This window comes from Lonchura striata, chromosome Z, assembly GCF_046129695.1.
Source record: "Lonchura striata isolate bLonStr1 chromosome Z, bLonStr1.mat, whole genome shotgun sequence".
NCBI lineage: Eukaryota > Metazoa > Chordata > Aves > Passeriformes > Estrildidae > Lonchura > Lonchura striata.
Window position 1 is genome coordinate 60836063 of NC_134642.1, and position 26691 is coordinate 60862753.

Consider the following 26691-nt stretch of genomic DNA (forward strand, 5'->3'; position numbering starts at 1 on the left):
TTGTGGTCATTATCTTCCTCAGGTGAACTAAGATCTAATACATTCATCAACAATGAAGAATGGAAAAAGACAGTAAAAGCAGAGAACTTAGTCTTTTTTTTTGAAATCATTAGAGATTTTCCAGAACAGTGATCTCTTAGAAGCAAGCATCTCCTCCAGCAAGCATCTCCTCCAATCTCCATCCAGGCTGGATAAAGATGCCTCTTTATATAGTAAAACTGCAATAATTTACCCCTGCATGCCTCTCAGCTTGGTAACATTTACTTTTTTAGAGAATATTGGTTTTCAATATTGGCTGTGTTGCAAATGGTTGCACTGTTCTGTAAGGCATTCTGCTGGTGACAGGATACGTTTATCTATCTTTCAGCCCACCTGTGGACCACCACTGGAAAATAAAATAATGCATATAAAACATCATGAATAATTTAGAAATTAATCTCATGAAATTTATATATTAATTTTGCAGTGATTTGGTAGGAGAAAGCAAAATCTATCCTGGTAAGGTAGCAAAGCTAAAACAGATTTTCAAAGATAATAATTAGATTACAGTAAGTCTGGTAGAGCAGCATTGATTTTATTCCTCTTCAGCTGCACTGCCCAATAAAATTCACTATCCATTGTGGATGGTGGAATTCATATGATGATTACAAATCAAGAAGAACCAATCTAGGAGAAACTGTGACTGAAAACAACCTCTTCAGCTCAAAACAGGAGCTACGTTCATGCTTCTGTTCTCATTTCCATTTTAGCTTTCCATCAGACCAACACTTTTCTAGAGAACTTTAAAAGCAAGTGATTCATCTGTAATTACAAGTCCCTCTCCTGCAGTGTCTACTCATTTTTTATTTGGGCCTCACCTTCAGGAACATTAATGGAATATTTGTACAGATAAAAACTGAGGATTTCAAGACTGGATCAATACTGCCTGGCCAGTGAGGCCAAATACATGTATCAGGAAGGCTTACCTCCTGTTCATATAATAAAAAATAAAATTTATTAAAATGCAAATTCTAAAGAACAACACAGATAAGAAGACAACCCTTTGAATGGTACAGGGTACTTCTCTATCTTCCCTGTCTGCATGTCTCTGTTCACCCTTTTTTGGTGTGATTTCTCACTGCTTTGACTTTTTTTTTTTTTTAATTAAGAAATTAATAACTGCAGTGCCACAAAAGAAGATGTAGATTTTGCAGACATGTGGGTGGGACAGCAAGATAAATCCAAAAAACATTCACTGAATATCAAATAGACATATACCATATGAGCAAATCAGATCTTAGGACTATTTAAAAGGGGATGATTGGCAAGAAATGCCTTCAGGAGGCAAAGTTGCCTGCAAAGTCAAATAATGATTTCTATCCAGAGCAGGAGCAAAGTGAGACGAACAAGCCAATGAAACATTTTCTGGGATACATTCTGGCTGCAGGGCAATGGTAAACTGGAATGTATAAGACAATCCTAAAATTATTGTTTAGTTGGAGCACAGTTCTTTCAAAGACTACTTCATGCTGAGAAAGTACAGACCGACACAGGACAAATGACAATAGCCAGAATAACAACACAATCCCAAACTGCCTTAGCTGAGCTATTTTGGAGAAAATTCTAACATACTGAAGTCTATAGGCAGAAATATTACTTAGACTTCCAGTTCTTGCTCAGGTAATCTGACAGAATAGATAAAAAGTAATGATGTTCAAGCATATTGTATATGCAGATATTTGTCTACAATTGTGTTCCTACTTGTCTGAAAAGTGATTGGCTAGAAGCAGTCCACCATTGGGAAGACAAGTCACTGGAAAGCGATCTTCTATAAAGGCTTTCAAAAGGAAAGGAATTGAGCTATTTGCTAGTGCATCCATTTTTCCCCCTTCTCTTTATTTTTCCACTCTAAACCAAATATTGGCACCATGTATGTGCCCCCAAATAATTGTACAGATGTTCAATAATAGAATTCTAAGACATTTATGGTATTAACTTCTAAAGTATTGCCATTGTTGAAAATAATTCTACTTTTCATAAGAAACAAGAACAGGGGAAAAAAAGATAATTAGATAATAGTAGATCTTTATGCCTTTTTATTTTACCAGTCAAGTGACTCCTTATAAACTATTGAGCCAACTCTGCTTTTAAATAATGTCAGTGGATTCAGTATTTGATTATCTACCTTGAAAGAGAAGATCCTGTGATAACTATGCTGTACTGTGTTCCCGGACCAATCCTTTTAAAAATACAATCCAACATGTACCTGGAGTAACAACAGAATTACACCAAGCCTAACTGTCATTATGAAATACTCAAGATTACTAGAAGTGAGATCAGGAAAACTTACCTACCTGTAGATATCGGACATAGAACTGGGTTCAAAGTCTGAAAGAGTACGTATTTCAGGAGCTGTGTAAATCTGTATCAAATGCTGCTGGGATGAATTTGATCCATCAGGAAAATCTTCTTTTCTGTATGACTGCAAGCCATAATCTAAAGTGGAAGAAAACAGGAAGCAAACTATTCAGTGGATACTTCCCAGAAACATGTGCAGTAGTAGACAGCTATCTAAATAAATTAATTTTCCCTGTTCTAAATACACATCTTAGTCTAGAAATAGTGGAGTTTATGTGGTCTTGCCCCCCTAAATTATTGCTAATATAGTATCTGGAAAACCAAATATTTGGGCAAGACGGAATGACAGCAGCAAACTGAACTACGTGACCCATTGCAATCAGAATTATTTTATTATTTTATCAAATTAGTTTCAGATAATAGTCTCACCTCAGTGCAAGAGTTACCATGAAAGTACAGGTTTCTGTTCTACTTTGTCCCTTGATCCTTATCTCTGGTGGCAGGTTGCTCAAGTAATTACTAATTAGACAGACTAACAGCTTAAAATCAGAGCGTGGATATTACTTGAACACTACTAGCATCAGAATAAAGGCAGCATAGATGTGAAAACATCCTTCCATCTATACTTCTAGCCTAATATAGAAGGAATTCTTAGCATATGACCCAGAATCAAGAAAAATGAGAAAAAAACAACTAACTTCTGTTTTCTTTCTTATGTAAACAGCACTCTCTGACTGTATGCAAAGGCTGCATGCAGACACATCTGGTTTTATCTGGAGTGACCTTCAATTAAGAAGTTCTTTATGCAGAGGTAATTTTTTAAGAAGTTCCCACATTTGTTATTTATTTTGTTTGACATTACTGCATCCAGATAAACCATGAAGATTTGAAAACACTACAGTTTGACACAGAACAGAATCAAAACAGAAGTTGCTGAATGATTTCACAGATATCCTGTTCAACTGACAGGAGCTGTGCTAAGGTGATGCAGTAGATGTAATCCAACAATGTATAATTTTTATGTTTTTATCCACAACCTGCTCCAAGCAGAGTAGGCAATTCTCAAGACAGAAGGCTACTGAAGGAGTTGGAGAAGTAAACCTGGCCCTGTAGGAGACTTAGTGATAGGTTATACCACTGAAAAACAAATCTGCTGCTGCTGCTTTTAGGATGGCTATGGATTAGAGAGTATGATGACTGCTCTGGGCAAAAAGTAGATGAGATTATAATTGCCTTAAATACCTTTGGCAACTGCAAACTAATCTAGACTCTCAAGTGGTTTTTACTGTTCCTACAGACTGTCTTCCTGTACCAAGAGTAGACCTGACCTGCAGCTCCATCTCTGGGAGAATACAATTCAGTGCTGTGAACAAGACTTAAAAGCTCTGAGTTGAGTCTGCTTTTCTCCATTAAACGACCTTGCGCTTACCAATCAGTCACCATGACTACATCTCTTTACACCATTGTCCATGCCTCAGGTTTCTCTCTTTATCAAAAAAATAAAGAATGAGGCAGAGTTTCTGCTCAGATGTTGACAGACTGAATAATTTGTGGGATCTGAAGTGTGCATCCATGACACATACTAAATGACTTGATAATGTAACACGAAATTGTTTCAGCACAAGGTGCTGCTAGTGAAGTCTGGCACAGTCAGCAATTCCACATGAAATGTCAATATGAATGCATTTGGGAAAAGTGTTACATGTGAAATGTATAATTAGGGGGTTATCAGGACAGTTTTGAAAATTTTTTCTAGCCTTCTCTTTACCTGCAATTTTACAAACCCACCGGTCATCTATCACACAGTTATTAGACTTCAACCGTCCATGACACATTTTGTGGTGGTGGAGATAGGCCATTCCTTGAGCAATATCAGTAGCAAAAGAAAACCTGAAAGTCAAAAATCAGTGAGATAGTATTTCCAAATTCATTCAAAAATGGCTCCAAAGCTTACTGAAGTTTACAGAACCTATAGCTTTCAACTTGTGTCCCCATGGTAACTTTTCCAAAATGTTAAAGTGACTGCTTGAAAATCCAGATCTCCCCGAGCTCACAGGCCAAGAGAGTAAAGTTTCTTCTAGAAATTGTCAGTACTTTTTTATCCTTGGGAGTGCTTTCACATGTTTACAAGTGAAACAATTTTATTACCTTCCTTGCTTTATTTGGAAGGCTTCCTTTCTGAAAACCATTTTTCTTTGCTGAAGGCAAGCATACAGCAGAAGCAGAAAGGACATGTCAAGAAGATCGATCTCAAAAAACAATGTCACTGCCTTTGTGAAAGTTTGAATTGACAATGTGAGTTCATTTCCTCTATTGTTAAGAACAATAAACAACTTGCAGGTATGCTAATCATTTCACCCATATATCTTCACAAACAGAAATGTAGTGGGTTTTAGTTGAATAGGGATACCCTAAGATACTTGGGAACAAAGTAAAGTTATAGAGAAATAAAGGGTTTTAAAAGTTTTGCAGTATGACTAGGGAAAGTTGACAAGTCATTGGCTTATTATTTCCCTCCCTCCCTCCTTCTCCCTATATCACAGTACAGGCTTGTCTAGACAAGAACTTATCTAAAATTAACATCTTGTCCCAAACAGCATATAGCATGATCTATGTCATTTAGCTTTTCAAAAGTTGGATTTTTTCACCTGAAACCCCAGTTCAAAGGAATATCTTCATTGAGGAGCACATCACTCAGGCTGCCTTTGGGACAGTACTCTGTGACAATGGCAACATTTGGAACTTCTATACAACCTCCAATAAATTTGCAGAGATTGGGATGGTCAAGTTCCCTGTGAAAATCAGAAAAAATCACAGCACAACAGAAATTTTCACAGATGTCCATCTCGTTTTGTAGTGCAACTGGAAAACCCAGTGCCTTGACTCACAAGATAGAGAAAAAGTAAAACAGGTATAAGGAAATTTAAATCCTTGCTCTCTTTCAAGCAAAGTTTGAAAGAAAGGGAAATATGAATTTACAGTCACATTTGGAAAGATTTTAAGTCCTAAAAAATGAGTGTAAAAATGAACAACATATATTTTTTAGATTTCACTTCTTACCTCACTTGCTTTACTTCTTTACGTATGGTTTTAGAGAGTGTGAATGATTTCTTCATTATTTTCTTTATGGCCACTATTCTGCCATCACTGAAACAGAATGAAATGCTGTTTATAGTTTTAGGGCAACTTCAGAAGCCAGCGATACTACAAAAATGGGCTGCACATATTTTGTAACAGGGAATAGCTCCACATCTTTAGAGATAAGGCAGAGAATTAAGCATGTCCATATGTGGTTGTAACTCTGAATGTAAGACAAGAGACATGACCCTGTTTCTTTTGATAAAGGAAGCATTAGTGATTATATTCAATCAATCTTGATCTGCGGACAACATTTGGAATGTGGGTGTTAGAGTAATTTGGGGCAGTTTGATGACAGAGTAGCAGCAAAGGAAATGTCAGAGCTAGAGAAATAAAAACAGCCACCTCCCATCTATCCATTACTTCTGGCTACTGTTCAGCAGTTCTTTCACTGACATTTAACAAGGTTTTATTCTCATGGGGTTGAGCATTCTCAGCAAAGAAGCAGCTGAGTTTGATCAAGAACAAAGCAATTTTCTTTTTTAGACTAAAGGAATTCAGTGGATATACCTGCAGGAATTTTATTGATAACCATCATATAAATACAGAGTATGGGGTGTTTGGTGTAGCAGTTGTGGGTGCTTCACCAATGAGATTGACAGCTCCATTCAGTCATTTTTAAAACTTGAGAAATGTTTTTGACTTTGAGTCATCTGAGGAAGGGGATGATGATGATGATGAAAGTGTCATCATTCAGAAAGAAGCAAAAAAGATCAATGCTGAACGCAACATTTCATCAATGAAGTGGCTGTGATTTTCCATAATCTATGCTGAAGGCACTTTCTCCCCCAGCCAATGATCCCAAGTAAGCTTCTTTATCCTGGAAAGCACAGATCCTTCTCTGTGAATTCAAATGATAAGTACTGCTTCCAGCTTTGCACATGTTCCATTGCTTTTTGGATGGCAGGATATATCTATAACATTTGTCCTTAGAGTTATGTGATATGCAGTTTTGTAATTTTATTCAAATGCTGAGGCAAAATGCTCTGAAACTTGAGTTGTGTAAGCTGGTTAAAGGACAAGATTTCTAATGTGCTACTGTAGAGGATGCCCTTCTTTAGAGCAAATAACCTAGTTTGCTCTGCCTGCATTTTAGAAAAAAGGTATTTACAAAAGTCTTGGTTTCAGATACATTTGAACACCAAGGGCCATTCATTAACAGATGCAAGACCTCTTATGTACCAACAACCTTTTAAAAAGCCCTTAAGAGAAAAGGAGAAATGACAACTAAACCCGAAGCCTGGCATGTAAAATACACCACAGCCAATATGTGGTACAGAAGTCAGATGATGACCTTAATTCACCGAATTTGGCCTAGCATGACAAATTCATGCTTTTTCGCTACCTATCAATTGAAATCAAGGTGAAACTAATATAGTAGATACTGCAGTAAATTAGTAATATATTGACTTACTATCTCCCAGTCTGGGTGAAGTATTTAGTCCTGGACATATTGGCAGCTGCTGCGCTGGAGCTCAGAGCAGTAACACAACTGACATCGGAGTCACTGAGTGCTGGGGGAGCACTCATCATGCTTCCTGTTGCTGTCCGTATAATGTCATCTAAATGGGATATGGGATGAGAAAACGCACATGAAGGTTCCTATTTATGCACAGGTGGAGACTCCAGAGACAAACAAATATACAGAATTTTCAAAATCTTTGCATCTCACCTGCTCGTGTTAATACTTAAGAGAGAAAGCCATTGCTTGGAATGAGACTGCTGCACAGAAAGTAAAAAATGTTTCAAAGATGATTCATTGTCAGAGATACTTCTCACTAATCCTCAGAATTTTATGCAACTTTCATTTCTCTGCTCTTAAGATGATTAGCCCTTGCTGCTACATAGAAGCTGAGGACAGAACCCAGGGAAGGAGAGTAAACCCTGTGCCATACTTTAACAAGTCTATTTGGAGCTCCTAGAAGACTGCAAAGTACAGGAATGTGGGAAGTGATTCTGACACCAGAAAGAAGTCAGAGAAGAGCAACAATACAGTAAGAGGAAAAAAATCCCAGTGATTTTCAATGTACATTTTTTAATGTCTGTTGACCAGCTCACAGTAAAAAAATGGACTTCAAAGTAAATTTAATGAACTACACGTCATGCCATAATCTCCAATCTAAATCCAGATTTAGCCAATTAGTCTCAGAATTGCTGAGACCTCTCAATTCTCCCTGGTAGAAGTATCTTGCTGAGGAAGTTCAACATCTCACCTTAAATCAGGACTGCCATGTTCCCACACCATAGTATTATCCATATGCAGTTCAAAATTGCATTGACATTTGAAGCTTTCTACAGCATTCCACCCCAAAATGCATTGCAGATCCCTGAGATAGTTTTGAGAATAAGACTGCATATATTTCTATATCTTTATATACATGCAATACACCAAAAAAAGAAGTTATCTTAAAAAAATAAGGTTAATTTTTCATACTGAGTGCTACATACCCTGGGTGCAGCACCTGCTGATGTGTTTTCATTTAGATATCTGTACATTCCAGGCTACTGTGGGTAGCTCCAAACAACTCTATCCAGATAGGACATACTGTCTGTCACCTTATAATGTTATCAGTCCTCATTAAGCTGTTAATCATCACTCTTAGACTAATACTCTGAAACAGCATTGCTGCTTTGCAGGCTTTTTCCCAAGAAAGTTATATCTTTCATCTTGGAGTTTGCAAAGTAATTTTAATCTGCTATTTTTGACCATGCTTCTAATTTCTGTCAGTCTCTTTCTATTGGTTTCCCACACACATGATGCTTATCGCCTTTACTAATTTACTTTCAGTTGAAATTTTTGTTCATGTTACTTTTTGCTGTATAGAAAAACACCTTTCTCTGTTTCTCTTTTCAAAAATCTGGATTGAAATTTATTTTGGTTCCTGTAATCAAATTAATTTCTAAGCAAAAATCTCTTATTTACAACAACAAGGATATCTTATCAAAAGCATACAGAAATTAATCTTCAAGCCTAAGGCTGAAAGTATCTTTACTATATATTATCACAAGAACATCTTGACACTAGCAACCCAACAGAACACAGATAAAGCAGACATCTGCTGAGCAATTTCTCCCAGAGACAGAAAATGAGAGTGTGTACAATCAGCACAGCAGACTTCTATAGAGTCATGCTTTCTGAGGATCTAGGTGTTGTTTTCCTTCTGAATGCTAAACCCAAAAACAGAGAAGTAAATAATCTATATGTATTTAAGTACAGCATAGTAAAGCATATAAGAACACCTGAATTTATTCTTAACCTGTTTAATTAGAACAAATTAAATAATATTTTCAAAATAGAAGATAAAATAAAATAAGTCTTCCAAACCTCTGGTCAAAATTAATTACTTTTTGTAGAAAGTCTGCCACAGACAGCATACTTTGAGAGAAATTAAGATAGTACTATATCCCTCAATATATTTGTGCAATTCCAGGATAATTTACTGAGATCAATTATACAGAAAGGTATATCCACCGAAGCAACTGTAATTTATTTCGTACAACTCCACAGCTCATATGTTTCTTTTGGGATAGGCTTGTCTTTTTTGATTAACAAATCAAAATAAATAAAAAGAAGGAAACTATTTAAAATTACTTTATCATCTAAATGTTTGATAAAAAAAATATGAGTGAGTAGCTCACAGAATTACAGGGATGAAATACTGGATATGTCTTTCAAAAACAGCTTCCCTTTTTGCAAGATCCTTAAAATATGAACAATATAACAGATAATTTCTCAAATTAAATTAATTAGTAAATTACTTATTAAATTAGTAATGACTTATTATTATTAAATTAATAAGTAAAGTGATCACAGTATCAAAATTACAAGTTACTAACCTTGTTTGATGCAGGCAAAGTCTATAATCCAGCTTTCATCCCAAAGCATCTTTTGTTTCTGATATTGAAACCACTACAAGAGTAAAAAAAAATTCACTCCTAATGTAGCCCTCATCTCTTTGAAGAAATTGACTCAGAGATTATTTTTTATAAAATATGAACATTTTAAAGAACAGAAACTAAATCTGAAGTGTAAACATCCAGCATATGTCTTACAGTAACATTAGAATGAAAAGTATTAATAACAGGCTTAGAAGAAAAAGGCATCTAACAAATACTTAAAAAAATTTACAGGGTATATTCCAGCACTAATTACATGTCATATTTTGCATTGTCTAAACTATCCATTACTGTCAACATTTATACATTCACATTTCAGCTTGAACAATAAAATGAAGGGTTTGCACCATCTCATAGAAATGCCCTATGTTATGTAAGTACATGACAAGAACACATTTCATCCCAATCCCAAGATAAGGAGCAATGTATCTTATATCTTGGAATAAAATTCACCCATGACCTACTAATTAGGCCATATTATGTCAAATGCTCTATCATAAAGAATATTAGGTAGGAATTCTGTGGTTATTTATAAAGAAGGCATTGAGCTAATATCTGATTTTTGGTAGAGCTAACATATAAAGCTAACATTTACAAAGTGTAAATACATGCTTTCATATGAGCAACAGATTAAATTATGCAGTTGTTATGATCATAGTCAATGCCAAAATGTCAAATCAAGGCAGCATTTTATCATCATTATACCGTTTTCTATAGTGCAAAATTTAATATTAGGACTGATTGATGCATTCATTGAAACAGGTAATAAAAGCCCAGATAATGAACAAGGAACAGGTTGTGGAGATTGTGTTGATATACTGGTTGAAATTGTGACAAATATAGAACTCACTGAATCAAAATTAAGTCATCCTATTTATTTCAAAAGGCTTCTAAGGAAAGAAATCTACATTTTATCTTGCAAAGGTGTGACTGTACAAAGACATATTAGCAAGAAGATAATACTAGGCTTACTTCCTTTGACACAGATAGCAAAGGAATCCTTTCTGCTACTCGAAACATTGAAGAATGTATTCGTTTCCCAGATGGTTCCTTTTACATTATATCAATTCCTGAATTAGATAAAATAATCCTTCCTATCTTATTACAGTAAAACCAATAAAACTTAAAACCCCCATGATGCTGCTATTGAAGAAGTTATCAGGAATATGTCTACAGAAATGAAAAAGGGAAAAAACCAAACTACTCCAAACATACAGAAAAAAACAGCAGGAGTAATACATTTTGCTACAAGAACTTTATTAAATAAACATATGCAAGGCCAAGAATCTCCATTACTCTTTCTAAAAAGCCAGTCATCTAAAATTGTGTGAACTTCTCATCTGCCCATTTGCACATTTCTATCATATCATGTGGTTTTTCCTTTCTAAAACTCATTGTCACAACTTCTTTGTGGATTATGAATGCTCAAATAGCTTTCAACAGTGCTTCTGGTTCTAACTCACAAAGTCACAGTGAGGCACAGAAAGACAAACAAACACAACATAATCCAGGCCTCCCTTAGAACCTTAATTTGTGAGCCATCACCTTTCTCCTATCATTCCCTATCTGTACAGCTCCCTACCTCCGATGCTCACTGCAACTGCAATATAAGATGGAGAGAGGAGGAATCCCTGAGGAAACCGGAGGCTATAGTTTTACAAGATATATAGGCCAAGGTCTAAATAAATTACCTGTTATGATCATAGGCAATACAATGACTCTACAGCTGCCATATTCACCTGATAAACCTTTGTTATGAAACTCACAACCACATTTTTTTCAAGATGCAGACAGAGAAGTAATGTAGACACTCTTTCTCAGAAAAACTCTTAAGTAATAAGCCATAATATCATTCTCTCTTTATACAGACATTTTCATTCAAAGACTCCCAAAACTACTTCTCCAATACTGATACACTCCTCTCTCCTCATTCCCTTTTTGTTTTTACTTCATGAGTCTGCTATAATAATTGATAACTATTATGCAAAATTAATAACTTTGAATGGAACCAAGATGGTTGTTACATTAAGAAAGCAAACCTATTTAAAAAATCAAGCAACCAAAAAAAAAATTATCCTCTCCCCATGATTCTTTTGAGAATATCCCAACTTGAATTTTTTGATTTTAAAGTTCTGTTTGAACTCTGACATTTAATGGCTTCTCATGGAGCTATTTAATCCCTCTATAAATTTACCTAATTTGTCTTTGAAATCTTTTGTAATTCTAGCTTCTATAAGGTTTTGAAGCTGTTAATTTCATAACAGAGTTTTATTGTGAGTTAAAAGTACTCTTACTTTGTTGGCATCCCCTACTCCCCATGTCGTGGAATTTTTTTTTCCTTCATAAGGAAGCTTTAAAAGTTGTTTCCCTCCTTTCTGCTTTTTTCCATAGCACACAGATGCTGGAGGCAAAAGAAAATCTCTCCCTCCACTTAGAGAGAGCTCCACTCCATCTAATGAATTCATTGAAAAGAAAGGAAATAAAAGAGTAGAGAACAGGTACTTACCATGACTGTCAAAATGAAGCCAGTGCAGACTAAACATATTGGTAAGGCAATTGCTATCCTAACATCAACAGAAAGAGGGCATTCCCCACAGTCTGCTGGACAGATAGAGCAGCCTTCTTCTTCCTCACAAAAGCCATCTCCACAGACTGATTAGAAAACAAAACATTTTAAGACAGTTTCATCCGCCCACATGATTGTATTCAGATTTAAACGTGTTTCTTGACCCGGGAAACCTCAGAATCCCAGAAAGCATAAATTTTGAAGAAGTCAGAGATACCATCCCAGCAACTTAAAGAACAATCTGAATTTCTGAAGTAGTACAGGTTCTCTTTCATCAGGTTAAATGTTAATTATATCTGAGCCTTTGACATGTTTTGTGTATAAATCACTTCCTCATTATTGTATTTCTCATTATCCACACTTTTTTTTCAGAAACTCAAAGGTCTTCAAGGCCGGCATTTTATTTTGCATTCTTTGTATTTAATCCAACACTTGTGATTCCCAGGAAGCCAGGGACCCTTCCTCAGCAGCAGCAATAGACACTGGGGATTGCAGAAAGAAATTTTGCAACCCACACTTCAAGTATTTCTGTTATTCCAAAGTCTCAAAGTCTTATATAAATTATCAGCAATATTAGATGTAATTTAAAACAAAAGTCTTAAATAACAAAAGTCCTTCTCCCATGTCTTGAATGGTCTTTCAATTTTACCTCTGTGATTAAACTAATATCATGCTGTACTTCAGACTTCAGAGGTGAGCTGAAGGTATTATTCTGTCACTATGTAATTTCTTTTTTAATAAAAAAAACTTAAAAAAATCCACTGCTCAGTAATAATTCTGTTGCAGCCTCACTAATTCCAGCATAATACCAAGATAATAACAGAAGTCACTTTCTGTCTCAGGGGTAGAGCTGCATTTTTTAAAATTTCTTCTCTGATATATTGTAAGTTTCCTAGAAAAATCAGCTGCAGTTGTTTTGAAATGAGTAGAAAATTCTACAGATAAATACTTCTATTCACAATGGAATTGCTTTGCATTTTTCTCTTTTTTTTCCCTGTAACATTTTGAAATATAGTCTCACGCTTTCAGAAGAGTAGCTAACAATAGTATTGTGATGACACTTTTATTTTAGCCAATAATTTTCTTCAGGTTGTGTGTTTAATTTATTAAACAAGTCCACTTTTAAAATTTGACAGCACTAAGAGAATTGCTACAGTCATTCTGCTTCCCTCCATACAGGTATACTAAAGAGAATGAAAGACTGATGCCCTTGGGAACAATTTTTAATGTGAACAAGGGAACCAATATGGATTTCTACCTTTCCAATATGTTTAAGACTAGTCTGCTCCCCTTCAGGGGAAAAGTGTCTGGATTCTCAGAACACTAGCTGGAGGAATATTCTCATAGTCCCATGAACTGCAGATAAGACTTGTAGTACCTAAAACCAATAGTCATGGTATTTGACTACTTACTTGACAAGAGTGGCTTTCTATTGTTCTAGATTAATACAACTGTTAGAAGCTCAAACACTTTTTCAGACTTCAGTGTTAGCTGAAGAAGAATTTCAGGAAGACATTTGTGTATTTTCAAAGAAAGGCTGGAGTAGGAATCACTTTTACTCTTGGTAACTATGCATGAATAATAATAGCATCGAGATTTGCAGTCAATAAGCAATTAGCTCACATTTTCATTTTACATCATACCTACTGCAGGCAGGACTGTGGTTTTTGCTTCCAGAGCAGCTTGGATTCTCCCAACTCTTATGTGTGCGATGAGAGAAGTCACACCCACATGAATTAAAACAACCTGTGAAACAAGTGAACAAAGCAGCAAGCTCTAAACTTCTCTTGCATAGAGTAGGCTTTTATAACAAGAACTGACTGACTGTGTATCCTTCAGAATAATTTGTGCATTTTTTTCAATATCAGGAGAGACTGCTCTTGTGAGAAACACTGGTCCTGGTGTGTCTTCTTCTCACCAGGTAGGACTATCAGCCTGTGAATTCTGCCATGTATGCTTTCCTGATACTTCTTTCAGGGAGAAGCTCCCTAGTGGTCATATGAACTTGCACCACAGTCCAGTCAGTAGTGAAATATATTCTTAGTGTGGACCTCAAATGGACAGATTATTCTATTCCTTTTCCTCCTGTCCCAATTCCTTCCACTAACTACCTAAGGTGTAAAGGTGATACTTCCAAGTCAAGTTACTTGGGAATTAATAGTACTCAGTAAGTACTCAGTACAAGTAAGCTCCAAAAAGAGCAAATCAGGTAAAATCCTATATGCAATAAATATACTTTACCTTGGCAGTCCAGTTTCTTTGGCTCATTTTTCCAGCAGTAGACAAAGTGTGAGTAAATATCTGACCGTCATCAGGGATCCATGGACCACATATGCCTCCTTTAGCCTTTAGTAGACATATTGGTTATGTCAGCATACCATAACAAAATGAAAGTCCTAGCTCCTTCTCTCTTACTTTCTCAAAAGTACTTATGTTCTCTAACAGCAAATAAAGTTCTATTTTATAATCAAAATTATCAAAATGCCAAAACACTCATAGAATGAGTGTTCTTATGAAGCTGGTTCACTTTTTTTAATTTCTTGTGCTAAAACCAGAACCAGAATTGTATTCCACTTTTAATAGTTTTCTCAAGGGGATTTAGAGAAATGTCACTTTTGATACAGTAGCTTTTTTTTTCTTTTTTCTTTAATGAGAAGGGAAGCACTGCTTCAGGGCCTGTTTGCAGAGCTTTTCTCAATAAAGCTATTAAGATGTAAACCTCTTACACTACAAACACAGAGGATTAATTTTGGCTGTCCAAAAACCTTGTAGTTTTTTGTTTACTTGAAAGGATTAAGCCTGTTTCCTAATTCCAGGTAATTCTTCAGACATTTATTTTGAAGGACTGTAAGTAATAAACCAAGTCAAAAGAAATGGAGCACATTAAACAAAATAAAATGTTTTAGAACACATGACACTGAAAAAATAAAGCAATGAAAACACAAATTCCTCTCAAACAATGGAAAAAACTTACTTTGAAGTGTATGTTCAATGTTATGCAGTGATATTCAATGGCATAATAGTCAAATAGCTTGGAGTTCCTCTAGAAAGCAACTCTAATATTTAGAGTACTATGAAGAAACCAAATTAGGTATGTTGGTGAACACACTTTTGCCATTTCCACACCATTATTTCAAGCAGAACTAATTGTGAAAATAGAAATAATAGAGAGGTCACAACAGCAGTAGGATGTTGAAGTTTTTTACTTCATGTTTCTAGACAAAAATTTTGATGTGATGGTTCCATCAGAGATTCCTCTTTTAAATCAAAGTCCTGGCACCAGCTAAGTCTTTCAGGGAATCATTAATAAAACAAGTCCTCAAGAACAGATTGCCAAGAAGAAAACTAGAGCTGTTGTGGAGTCATTAGACCTTCACACAGAAGGGTATATGAAACAGCTGCAAGATGTGGAGGCTGGGCTTCCTATTACACCACCTTTGATCATGAAGAATGTATTACATTTCCAGAACGGAGATCAATTAGAAAAACTGGGCAGCTGCATGAAAGTTCTTATGCAGGGCAAGGCTTACCTCACTGATTAAAAAAAAAGTGTTCCAAACTGCATTTTTAAATCAGAATTTTAAGTAGTTATACAAAGAGGGACAGGCCAAGAAGACAGGCTAAGAATGGATCTTGCCTTCTCTGCATGAACAAATTAACAAATTTTGTTATCTTGTATTTAGATTCTGGTTTTTTTTTTTTTTTTTTTTTTTTTTGCTCTGATACAATGAAGAAAAAATATTCCATCTCAGGACACAGGTAAATAGGCTTCAGTTCTGTAAGTCACAGCTGGTAATATTCACCCCCCTCAACTCCAGTAATCCAAGCAAATTATTCCCACCCTCTCTATAAAACAGAGAGACTGGAATACATGCAATTGACAATTTGCTCTGCTTGTTTTAGAATGCAGTGATCTGTCTTTCCTTGTCTTTGGATGCACAGTAGTCCAAGTCAAGTAAACTCAGATAGATGAAACTAGTCCCACTAATGGGAGATTCTGAATACTGCCTTGCAGCCTCAGCATCCAGTGCAAAAAAAAATTCTAAAACTGACAGACATTGCCATACTGGCTTTAGTGAACCATAATTTGTGAATATATAGGAAACTATATAAATTTGGTCTAATTGTAATCACAGAAATACTTGACAAACTTGAACCTGCTTATTACAGTGATGTCTCATCCAGTAGCAAGGAAATAGCACATGATGCTGCACCATCCTACTTACCATGAAGGCCAAAGGACAGGAATGAATGTTGGCATGATAGACACAGCAGTTGTCCCTATTTGCATCTTTCCATCTGGCAGGACAGTCATGCTCCTCACAGAATTCCTTTGCAGCAGTAGCATTGCTAATCAAGCAGGAGAGAGAGAAAAACTTTTACATCCAGTCGTCATTCATGCAAATTACAACAAACATATGAGAGCTTGTTCTTTATCCTCCACAGAGAAGCTAGCAGCAAAAACATGCAGTGAAATAAATACTGTTGAATCATTCTTTCTTTCATTTGTCTTCTAGCTGAAATACTCCTGGAGCACTAGAGATTGTTGTCACCTGGACCTCTGCTGACTGCCATGCACTAGGGGCTACTAGCAGATACTGTGCTGCAAGCAGGGACCAACCTCCACTTCTCTTTCCAACCTGACTTCATGACCAGAAGGGATTACTTGGCACTTCTTCATCTGGCAAAGACAAAGACACTATTATTCTACCTCCATTCTCAGATATATGTGTCCCTGTCTACTTCCAGTCTCAAAGTTTTCAGTCAGAAATCTTTATCTATGCATGTAATTCATACAGACAATTTAGCTCCAGTCTTCACTCCACAAGCTAAAATGCCAAGGCAAATAAGTAAAATGGACTTATATATCAGATACAATTTCCCAAACTACAAATTTAGAATGGACTTTCTGAACAGAATGTTCTGCAAAACAGCTTTTGAAAACTCATTCCTGGAAGATGAAGGTATTCACCTTGAAATGTGTAATGCAACACTCTTTCCTCAGTTACATTTTCAGTGGTCATCACCCTAACAAATTTGGCTGCAAGATAAAATTGTTTTCTGCAAACATGATTTACTCAGATACAGCCAGAATCAATTGCAGTTCAGCTGAAATGTTATGCACTTCTGTTGGATCTTTATAAAACAATTTCAGAACACAGGATTTATTTTTGGCTTGCCCTTAATGAAAGAATTAGCCAATAATGAGTAGATCTAAAACAATAGTTTTTTTTTTATTATGAGAAGATGGTGTTTATTATGACAAATAAACAAAACCACAGAGGATTAGGTTAACATAGATTGTACTCATGGCCAGATTTACAAGGGCATAGACATATTTGAAATATGAGAAAAGCAAATATGTCAAACTCCAAAACACCTAAACAAAATATTACAATTTATTTGCCTTTGAGTTCATACTGGAAGTGAAGAAAAATAGTTAATCAAGTTGGTGTCTAAGTCCATCATGTACTTTTCTTTATCCAGTTCCTTTATCCAGTATTCTCTATTTTTTTATTCAATAACTTTATTTCAAATTTTTCCAATTATGCCTAACACTGATTTGCCAACCTCAGGTATATTTGGGTCAGGCACTGTAACCTTTAGTGTCAATCAGATAACCTAGACAAAATGAAATGCAAATTTGATCCCTTTTAAAATTGCAGCATAGATTTATCTCTTTTTATAAAATATTTGCCATCTGTCTCTATGTTTAAGGTGTGTATAAGAACACAAAAAGCAGACTTTTCCAAGTTCCCTGCTGATTTGAGGGAGTAGCTTTCCCAGGGAAGACTAGAAAAATCAGATTCATGCCAAGCAGTGAAAAAACCTGATTAATGGTTAAGTTCTCAGAACTATTAGCAGCCATACATTTCATAAAATGTGATAAATTTTAAGTATTTTTTAAACATAGTATATAGATGACCAAAATAATAAAAAAAAAACAACCTTTTGCAGTTGCAAATAGATTATGTATCACCTTTCAATATTAAATAAAATAACTCTGGATAATAGCTCTTATAATTGAACTTTGCAATGTGAACACTCAGGCAGAGAAAAATATTCCGTAAACATCTCTTACACAACAACAAAGAAAGTGGGGTCCCACTCTCTGTCCCAGGTGATCCTATTTAGGAATGAAGAATTGATACTTACAAAACAAAAGTGTGAAAACAGAGTGCATTCCCCCTGGATTTAAAGATCCAGATCTGTAGATCTGGAGCTTAGACCCCTACTCCCTAACTGCTGATGTCCACAGTCACAGTGTGTGAGCTGACATATAAGCTTTTGGAGTGATTTTAATCCCACAAAAATCAAGCACAGTTGACCACTAAATTAACTGGATTCAGAGTTGAACTAGCTCTTTTTCACCTCCATATTGTACACTTGAATAATACTTGTGATTGAAATGAGTATAAAATACAGAGATCTAGTGACTCATGATTAAACTTCAGCTATAAATTCAATGTGTAGAGAAGGCAAGAAGTGATTCCAGAGCTGCACTGTAACAGCAGTGAAGTGTCCTGTCTCTGACCTAGAATGCAAACATGCCATGATGGCTAGTCTGAAAACAAATGGAAAAATAGCATGGCAAACAGAGCTGTGAGAGATCTCAAAAGATGAAGGAATTAATGAAGAACCCCAGAGTATCTGTTCCAATTATACCACTGAGTATGTACACACAAAATCCTCATATATTCAGGATCAGGATAGCATGTTTATAAGAAGTAATACCTGTGGGAAAGGATTCCATTTTGCACAGCATATTGATAAAAACTGTCTGAGGCAAAGACTGCATAGGTCACATTGAAGGATTCCCCACTCACAGCCTTTTCTGGAGGACTTTGCACCCATGTCATCTCCAGCCCTAGAAACAGTGCAATCATGGGTCAGAATATTTGCTATAATTTTTTACTTAACAGATACTGTAAAACTTTCTCTCTATGCATTTCCATCTATTCATAGGATCACAGAGTGGTTTGGTTTGGAAGGCACCTTAATGATCATCTAGTTCCTCCTCCCCTGTCATGGGCTGGGACAGCTTTCAATAGACCAGGTTGTTCAAAGCCCCATCAAACCTGGCCTTAAACATTTTCAGAGATAGGGCATCCTCAGTTTCTCTGGCAGCCTATTCCAGTGCTTCAGAACCCTCTGAGTAACCCTCTCAGTATTCTCCAATTACTTTTTATGAGCCAAAAAGTGAAATGTAGTTTAGTGGCTATATTGGTAAATACAAGTGCACATTAATTGAAGAGATCTGACACTCACACCAAACAGTTGGAGAAAGGCAACAAAAAATCTGCTCATATTGTGTAAACTAACTTTGCTTCCAGTATATAGCATTGCTATTTGCTCTGGCATTTTTGCTTTCCTCTTTTGATCAGGCAATATTGATCTTAATTCTCAGCTGCTTTCACTGAGACACACCTTATTATAGAACAGACAACTCTACCACACACAAAGTTGAGTCAAAACTCTTGAACTCATGAAACATAAATTATGTGTACTAATTATTATATATTTAAGAATGCATGGAACCATACGGCATCTAGAACAGAAGAGTGGAAGGAGTGCTATCAGACATCTGTTATTTTCTATTTTCACAATTATAACTGGTCAGGATGATTTACCCCATAATGTCTCTTGTCCTCTGGGCCTGAGAATGAAGTCAGATAAAAGTTGGGAGAAGTCTTAAATCCATAAACCTAACACCATCAAAATCTTCCCAGTACACTCACCTTCCTTTTTGTCTATTGTTGTATGAAGGTTTTAATATGAACCACATCAAATTACTTACTTAATGAAAATGTGTAACTCAGTTTGCCAGGAAGTATTAAATTTTTTCTGTAGAGGACTGGTAAACCTTACATGTCTTATAAGCCATCTCATTTTTTTGTTCTTGTTTTTCAGTTATGACCTCTTTTGTCACTCATACTTCTTTTAACAAATAGGTTCTTTGCTTGCACTGTACTGAAACTACTATTTCCCCCCCAATCTACTATCAGACAATTTGTAAAATAACCTCAGTTTCCCTTGATAATCTCCCTTGAAAAGTAAAGACTCATTTTAATTGCTAACATTATGTGAAAAACTATAATACAAAGATTTTAAAAAAATGTTAATGTCACTTCTACTAAAGGTAAAAGTGTTAAGCTTCAAAGAATATAGAAGAATGAAGACAAAAGGCCAGCACATATTTCAGTTAAATTATTTTCTACTTCCTTATAAAGGTCTCACAAAGGTAAACCAAGCTCTTCTTTCAATGACAGTTTCTCCCATATATAAAAGCTTTGAAAATCTTTTGTTAATTCCACAGCAATGAGGCTACAGTATCTGTGGTTTGTTTTGCTTCTAGCAATGACCAGAAAATGGCAAAGAAAACCTACAAAGAAAGGTAGGATAGAGCTTGAAGTTCATTCTAAAACTGTTTGTAATGGGTATACATTAATTAAGCAACCTATTTATGTTAGTTTTCCTTGTACTTAATAAAAATAGCTTTAAACAAGGCATCTGTACTGATAAGTAGCTGTTTCAATGTTAAACCAATAGTAAATTCATACAAGGATAAAAGTCTTAGCTGAAATTATCTAGAAAGTCTCTGAAATTCATTGTTCCAACAGAATTAATTGAAGAATGTTTAACTGTGACAGTGAGCTAAGAGTGTGACACAACAGTATATTTCCTGGAGTGTTTTATTAGAACTACCTTCTGAGGTGCTGTTGTTTTTTTTTCTAAAAACCTTATTGAACGCTTGTCTCTGCTCCTACCTTTTACAACATAAACAAAGTGTTCCTTTACATCAGTTATTTATTTGTTACAGAGTCAAAAGATCACAGAAGAGTTGATTTGGGAAGGCACCTACAGAAATATTTGGTCCAAGCCTGTGTTGCTAAAGGCAGAGTCATCACAAGGATGTTCTCTAGTATTTGTCTAGTCAGGCTTTAAAAACCTCCAAGAATGGAAAAGCCACAACCTTTCTAAGAAACTTGCTCAACTGCTTTAAAACCCCTAAAAAGAGCATAAGAAACTTTTCTTATACTTAAATTGAGTTTTATACATATAAATTGCTCCTTAATTAGTTTTTCATCTCAATAAATTACCAACATAAGTTTGGGGTTTTTTTTTGTTGCTATCTCATCATGTAAATTAATTCTGGAAACTGGCAGGAGTAAGTGCTTAAAGGTCTCAGGGATTTTTTAGGTACTCGTGGAAGACTTTTGTGTAAGGTGGAAAATCATGATGTAGAATCAGTGATTTTGCTTACTGGCTTACTGATTAAGCACAGTAGACTTTTGAAGTGACACTGCAAAGTTTCAGCAAATAGATTTGCTACAATGCTGCACTGTCACCATGCTTTGTTTGGATTAAGTTCCATTTGGTTTTCTAATGAGAAAGAAAATGTTTTCAGTTTCTCCCTGGGCAAATCAATACAGCTGTTGTTATTACTTTTCTGTTGGAACAAAGGTATACTGGACAAATAATTACTCTGAAGTATCTTTAGTTGTTTTCTTTCACTTATTTCTCTAGGAAGAAAGGTTGTCACTGATTTAGATGCTTTTTACCACAGATAACAACAATCTTGACAAAGCTATCATTATGAATACTTCAGTTTTGGGCTTTCAGCCATTCCCCAGGTAAGATACCAAATCTTCTTTATCACTCACTCACCTCCACAGTCCAGCATGTTATACTCATCTGGCTTTTCCAGGGGCCAACAGTCATAGTCTTTGTTATCTAAATCATGCCACCCCTCCACTAATACCACCTGCCAGAAAAAAAGAAAGAAAAAAAAAGAGTCAAAAAAAGACAGGATAAGAAGACGGACAGGATGGAGTCCGTCTCCTAACAGAAATCAAACAAAATGCAGAAATATAGACTGGCATATTTTGACCTCTCCAACTTCTGGAGGGAAAAAAAAAAAAAAAGATAATTCCATATGAACACAACCTGTACATTATTTTGATTTGTCCAGAAACTGGCATGAAACAGTTAGGAGGCTTAACTAACCTTTCTCTCTCAAAATGGTTCTTTACAAAAAGCAGATGGTTCTAGGACCATTAGCACACAGACAGTTTATTTAAAGAAGTTTTTCTTGTTTGCTTTTAGAATGGCACTCCCCTCACTCCAAACTGCTCAGTTTCTTTAATTTTTCATATGTAAAATCTTTGAACCAATAATTTTTTGTTAAACTTTTAATAACACAATACAAATTTTATCCATATAAATGTTAATATATACAAGGACACATAAAATAAGAATTGCAAAAGCCTATTATCCATAGAATACAGCATCATAATAGCACACAGATTGAATTACAACAGTGATAAAATATACATTATATATATGTATACAATACATTGTAACAGATTATACTAGCCATGTATTAAAAATTACCACATCAGAGTACTCTATGATAATGGACTCTGGGCTTATTCTATTTCTAGAAAAAGATAATATACTTATACAATTTGCTATTATTTTCTATATATTATTAAAGCATAATCATCTACTGTATTGTGCAATTGCTCATCACAACACAATGTGAATGGAATAAGATTGAAATGCATAACTTATTTTTCCAATATATCTTCCACTACTCTTGGTTTCTACATTACTAAAATAAAAATCAACAACTAGTATAAATAGTTGTTTCACTGTAATAAGCCATGTACAGTTCCTTCTAAATGCATGGATCAGAGGAATAAGTTCTGGTAAGCAGATCTAGATAGACCTACCAAAAAACTGAGGAGGCTTCGGAGCTCTACAGCTGATGACTTGACAGCTCCCATGCTTCCTAATGTGGACCCGGCTCACCCAAATGTCAGGGCTCTGCTGATATTGCTGTTGCTTCTGAATTAGATACCCTTGCCTAAGAAGGGGGTTGCTAGGCAAGCTGATCCTGGCAACTCCAGCTGCTGCAGCTGTTCTGCCTCCTCCTTTCCTCTTCCACTTCACAGGGTTGAAATACCCCTCTGCACCTATGCTGAAAACCTTTGAAAAGTCCCCACTTGTTTTAAGGGTAGCCCCACCCTCCCAAAATTTGTGCCCTTTATTGCTTAAAACTAGAAAACCAATTGGGGGCATTTTCTGCAATGCTTTGTCAAATGTGAGCAGCACCCGACCCTTAGGCAGATGAATTGATGCTGTGGACATAAACACTCAGATATAGCTGAGCCCAAAGCAGACGCATATAAACACCAAGGCAAGTAAAGGCTACCAGTACAAGGTGAATGGTAAGGCTGAGTAGCTGACCAGCTTCCTGAGCTTCCTTCCAACCTGAATTGTGTGAGACCCTGTGACTTCAATTTCTCCATCCCTGAAGGTGTAGGGCAACTTCTATCCAAGTGTCCTGCTACATACACAGGTGAAACAGATTTCTGTGTAGCTACACTAGTAACAATAAAGACACAGATGTGTCCATGAATATCTATATTCACTGAAGCACTGCCAGTACAAATCTTCAGTTGTGATTCAGCTCTCCAGAATATTTCTCTAATGTTGCCTCTTGAATTCTGTCTCTCAGCCCAATCTGATATTAATAATATTAGTCAAACTGTTTGAACTTCATTATTTCTTACATCAAAATGGCATGAAAAAAACCTGCAATGTGTGCCCAGATAATCTTGAAAGAGCTGTAGACGAATTTTAAAAAATCTCTTTGGCTCCACTCATTAGAGAGCTATTTGTACAAACAAATATGTTCTAGATTGAAATTTTATATTTGTTGTGAGATGCTAAAGCTCATGTGTTTTGTCTTCCTGTGCTACAATAGGTTTCACTACGTGGAAGTCTTTTAGAGATTTTTTTTTTTTTTTTTGTACATTAATCTACTAAAAACAGCCCACTTATATTAACATCTTGGGGAGGTTTATTTGGTCTGTGTTCTAGGATGTCTTTGCTTGACAAGGAATTTGCTGGCAGGGAATCTAAGGATTATAACTTATTAGATACTACAGAAGTCAAAAGATTGCCAGACTGATCCTATTTTCTTTAATTGGATTGACAAATATTCAGATGACATTAATATAATGATTCTCAAGGACTGTAAAAATCATACATTACATTTACTACTTGCCTATCACCTCATTGAGAATTTCTGGAGAATGGCCACATGTACTTGGGAATCTTGGATTAAAAATAGACAGACAATGGCTGGCAATTGTCTGATTTAACAATTTATACCAGCTACTTTATCTGATTTAACAATATATCACAGCTGAAATGCACATTGCCATCTCTGCATTGGAGCAGAGAAGCACCAGAAATTTTAAAAAGAAAACAAGTGCAATATAAATATATAAACCTTTGTAAAAGGGATTGATAGCTCAGTGAGCAATATATTTTTCAGCTCTATTCCCAACTCTCTGGATATACAAGAGAGTCAGAAATACATATTAATAAAGTGAAGTACTCATCTTGATAATTATTGCTTTGCATTTGCCCCTTCTACTGTTTGTAAGTTATATGCAGTAACATAATTTGCATTAATATCTTAATATTCCATCATACCACAGATGAGTTTATTATCAAAGGCAGACCCATTCTAGCACAGATTAAGTGAATTCTATGTACTGCTGCTTGACTTGCTTAGTGCAAGTTGTTTGGCTTCTTCTTTTCAAAGGATCTCTTAATCTGAGAAAAAAACCAAAAACACCAAACCAAAATAATGTAATTTCTACTGATTGAAGTTAAATTATCAAATCACTTTATTACAGATGTATTTCTATTATGTTGACTGTACCCAGACAATCCCTTAAGCCATATTATTTCCATTCCAGTAATTAACACAGCAATAACTTCTACTATGGAAGAAACAGAGGCAAAATAAAAATATTTCAAAAATTTATGACCATGAAAACTTTAGATATTGTTAAAAACATTCATTCATTTAATATTTCAATAATCATGTAACTTACATACAAAATTTTAATATTTGTAGCAAATAATAACAATGGATATAGTAATGCTGAACAGAAGTTGCCACCTATGTTCTTTCAAGTGTTTTAGGATAGAAATTTCTGGCAGTATGTCAAAACAAAAAGTGTGATGAAAGATTCAGATATCCTTGAAAATATTTATTTATTCTGACATTCAGATTTTCCAGATGGTTCTTGTATTTGAAGCAAGACGACGATACTGAGTTACAAAAACAAAAAAAAAAGCCCAAACAAACAAACAAAAACCAACGAAACAAAACCAAAAAAAACCCCAAAAAATCCAAAACAAAAAAATCACCACAACCCAAAAAAAAAAAAAAAACCCAAAATAAACAAACTCCTAAAATACATAAATAAACTCCTAAAACTGTGAAAAAACAAAAAAAAAAAAAAAAAAAAAAAAAAAAAAGAAGCAAAAACCCAAAAGCCACTACCAGGGTTTATTTGACATTTAAAAAATATGGCATTCCAAATCTGCCATGTATCAGATTCATGAGGACTGTGCTGTGATTTGTGAAATCAGTAGCTAAAGCTTTAGTTCTTAGCTTATAAAACTCCACTTATCCAGAGTATGTTCACCCTGTGCATGGATTGGCACCCTGCTCAATTGCTACACCGCTCCAGGTTTCTAGCATCTACAGGGATATAGCATCATCCATGTTATTCTCATTTTGCAGTGATAGCTCCAGAACAATTTTGAACGGCACGGGGTCGAGCGCCTTTCCCCCCGGGACTGCCCGCGGCGCTCGCTGGGCGCGGCCAGCGCACTCTGCGCTGCTCTCCAGCGGCTTCCGCGCAGCGCAGCAGCGGGCGGGCTCCCACCGCTCCCTCTGCTTCCAGGACAGATTCCTCTGCATGCACCCACAGTGCCTAGGCTGCTTTAAGGAAAGCATCCTCTTGATGCTCGCACAGTGTGCATGGTCTGGTGCAAGAAAAGTCCTCTCTCGATGCGCAAACTCTTGCAAATGGGGTACAGAGCAGTAGCGTAGCACAGAACCCGTTCAACTTCAGGTTCTCACCAGGGAGTTCAGAGGCAACCTTCTGCCCCTTCCCAGGGGCAGAGGGATGCACTGCGCAACCACAAGAAATTCCCCGGGCTCTGGCACGAGGTCACAGTACCACAGCACAAGCACCTTCACTCAGTCATTCTAATAATTTGTTTATGTATTTTCAGCCTGTAGAGAAAGGGTTTTGCTGACCTATCTAGTGCAGCCCTACAGAAAAAGGGTGTTGATCATTTGTCTTGTAAATCCACATTGAAGCAAACAATTACTTGTGCCAAAAGAGACTTTTCAGCATGGGCTTCTTGTTCTCTTCTCATGGTGATGGTCTTCCAAGCTTTCTGTTGCTTATGAAATGAACTAGACAACTGGATCAAAAGCCTGATCTGGTTACAACTGCTATGATGATGATGATGATTGATACTATTATGCATCACCTTAAAAAAATTCTGTGGGTTTTTTTCCCTCACCCTTTTTTTTTTTCTCATCATTGTGGTTGCAGACATTTATTCGAGTAACACACATGTGAGGTCATACAGTTCAGTGAGATTTATACCTCATCTGAGCCTGGATTAACAGATTAAAGAAATAACACCCAATTTTATCCAGAATTAGAGATAATTTAATTAAAACACAAAACATTGTAATAAGTTGCACAGTAAATCATTAGCTTCAGAGGTACTGAGTGCTCTCAATCTGCTGGAAGATCTGAACAGGTAATAAAGTCTGGGTCTGAAGAAATGCTGGAGAACAGCAAGCAAGATCCTGAGCCTTGCACACATACCATCACTTACCATTGTAGTACCTCCTCATT

The 26691-nt window shown here is 35.9% G+C and overlaps 1 protein-coding gene across 1 annotated transcript in view; it reads right to left on the reverse strand.

The window, feature by feature from the left end:
- Positions 1-22728, reverse strand: part of LOC110467768 (atrial natriuretic peptide receptor 1) — a 34165-nt gene extending 11437 nt beyond the window's left edge. Inside the window, exons 1-13 of the mRNA XM_077790406.1 lie at positions 22675-22728; positions 21608-21704; positions 18674-18806; positions 16165-16288; positions 14180-14284; positions 13582-13684; positions 11879-12024; positions 9313-9385; positions 6890-7037; positions 5398-5484; positions 4986-5129; positions 4106-4227; positions 2334-2475 (exon numbers count right to left, since the gene is read on the reverse strand). Of these exons, the coding sequence (XP_077646532.1) occupies positions 2334-2475; positions 4106-4227; positions 4986-5129; positions 5398-5484; positions 6890-7037; positions 9313-9385; positions 11879-12024; positions 13582-13684; positions 14180-14284; positions 16165-16288; positions 18674-18806; positions 21608-21704; positions 22675-22728 (1478 nt within the window). The remainder of the gene's footprint in view (positions 1-2333; positions 2476-4105; positions 4228-4985; positions 5130-5397; positions 5485-6889; positions 7038-9312; positions 9386-11878; positions 12025-13581; positions 13685-14179; positions 14285-16164; positions 16289-18673; positions 18807-21607; positions 21705-22674) is intronic.
- Between the last annotated feature and the right edge of the window lie 3963 nt (positions 22729-26691).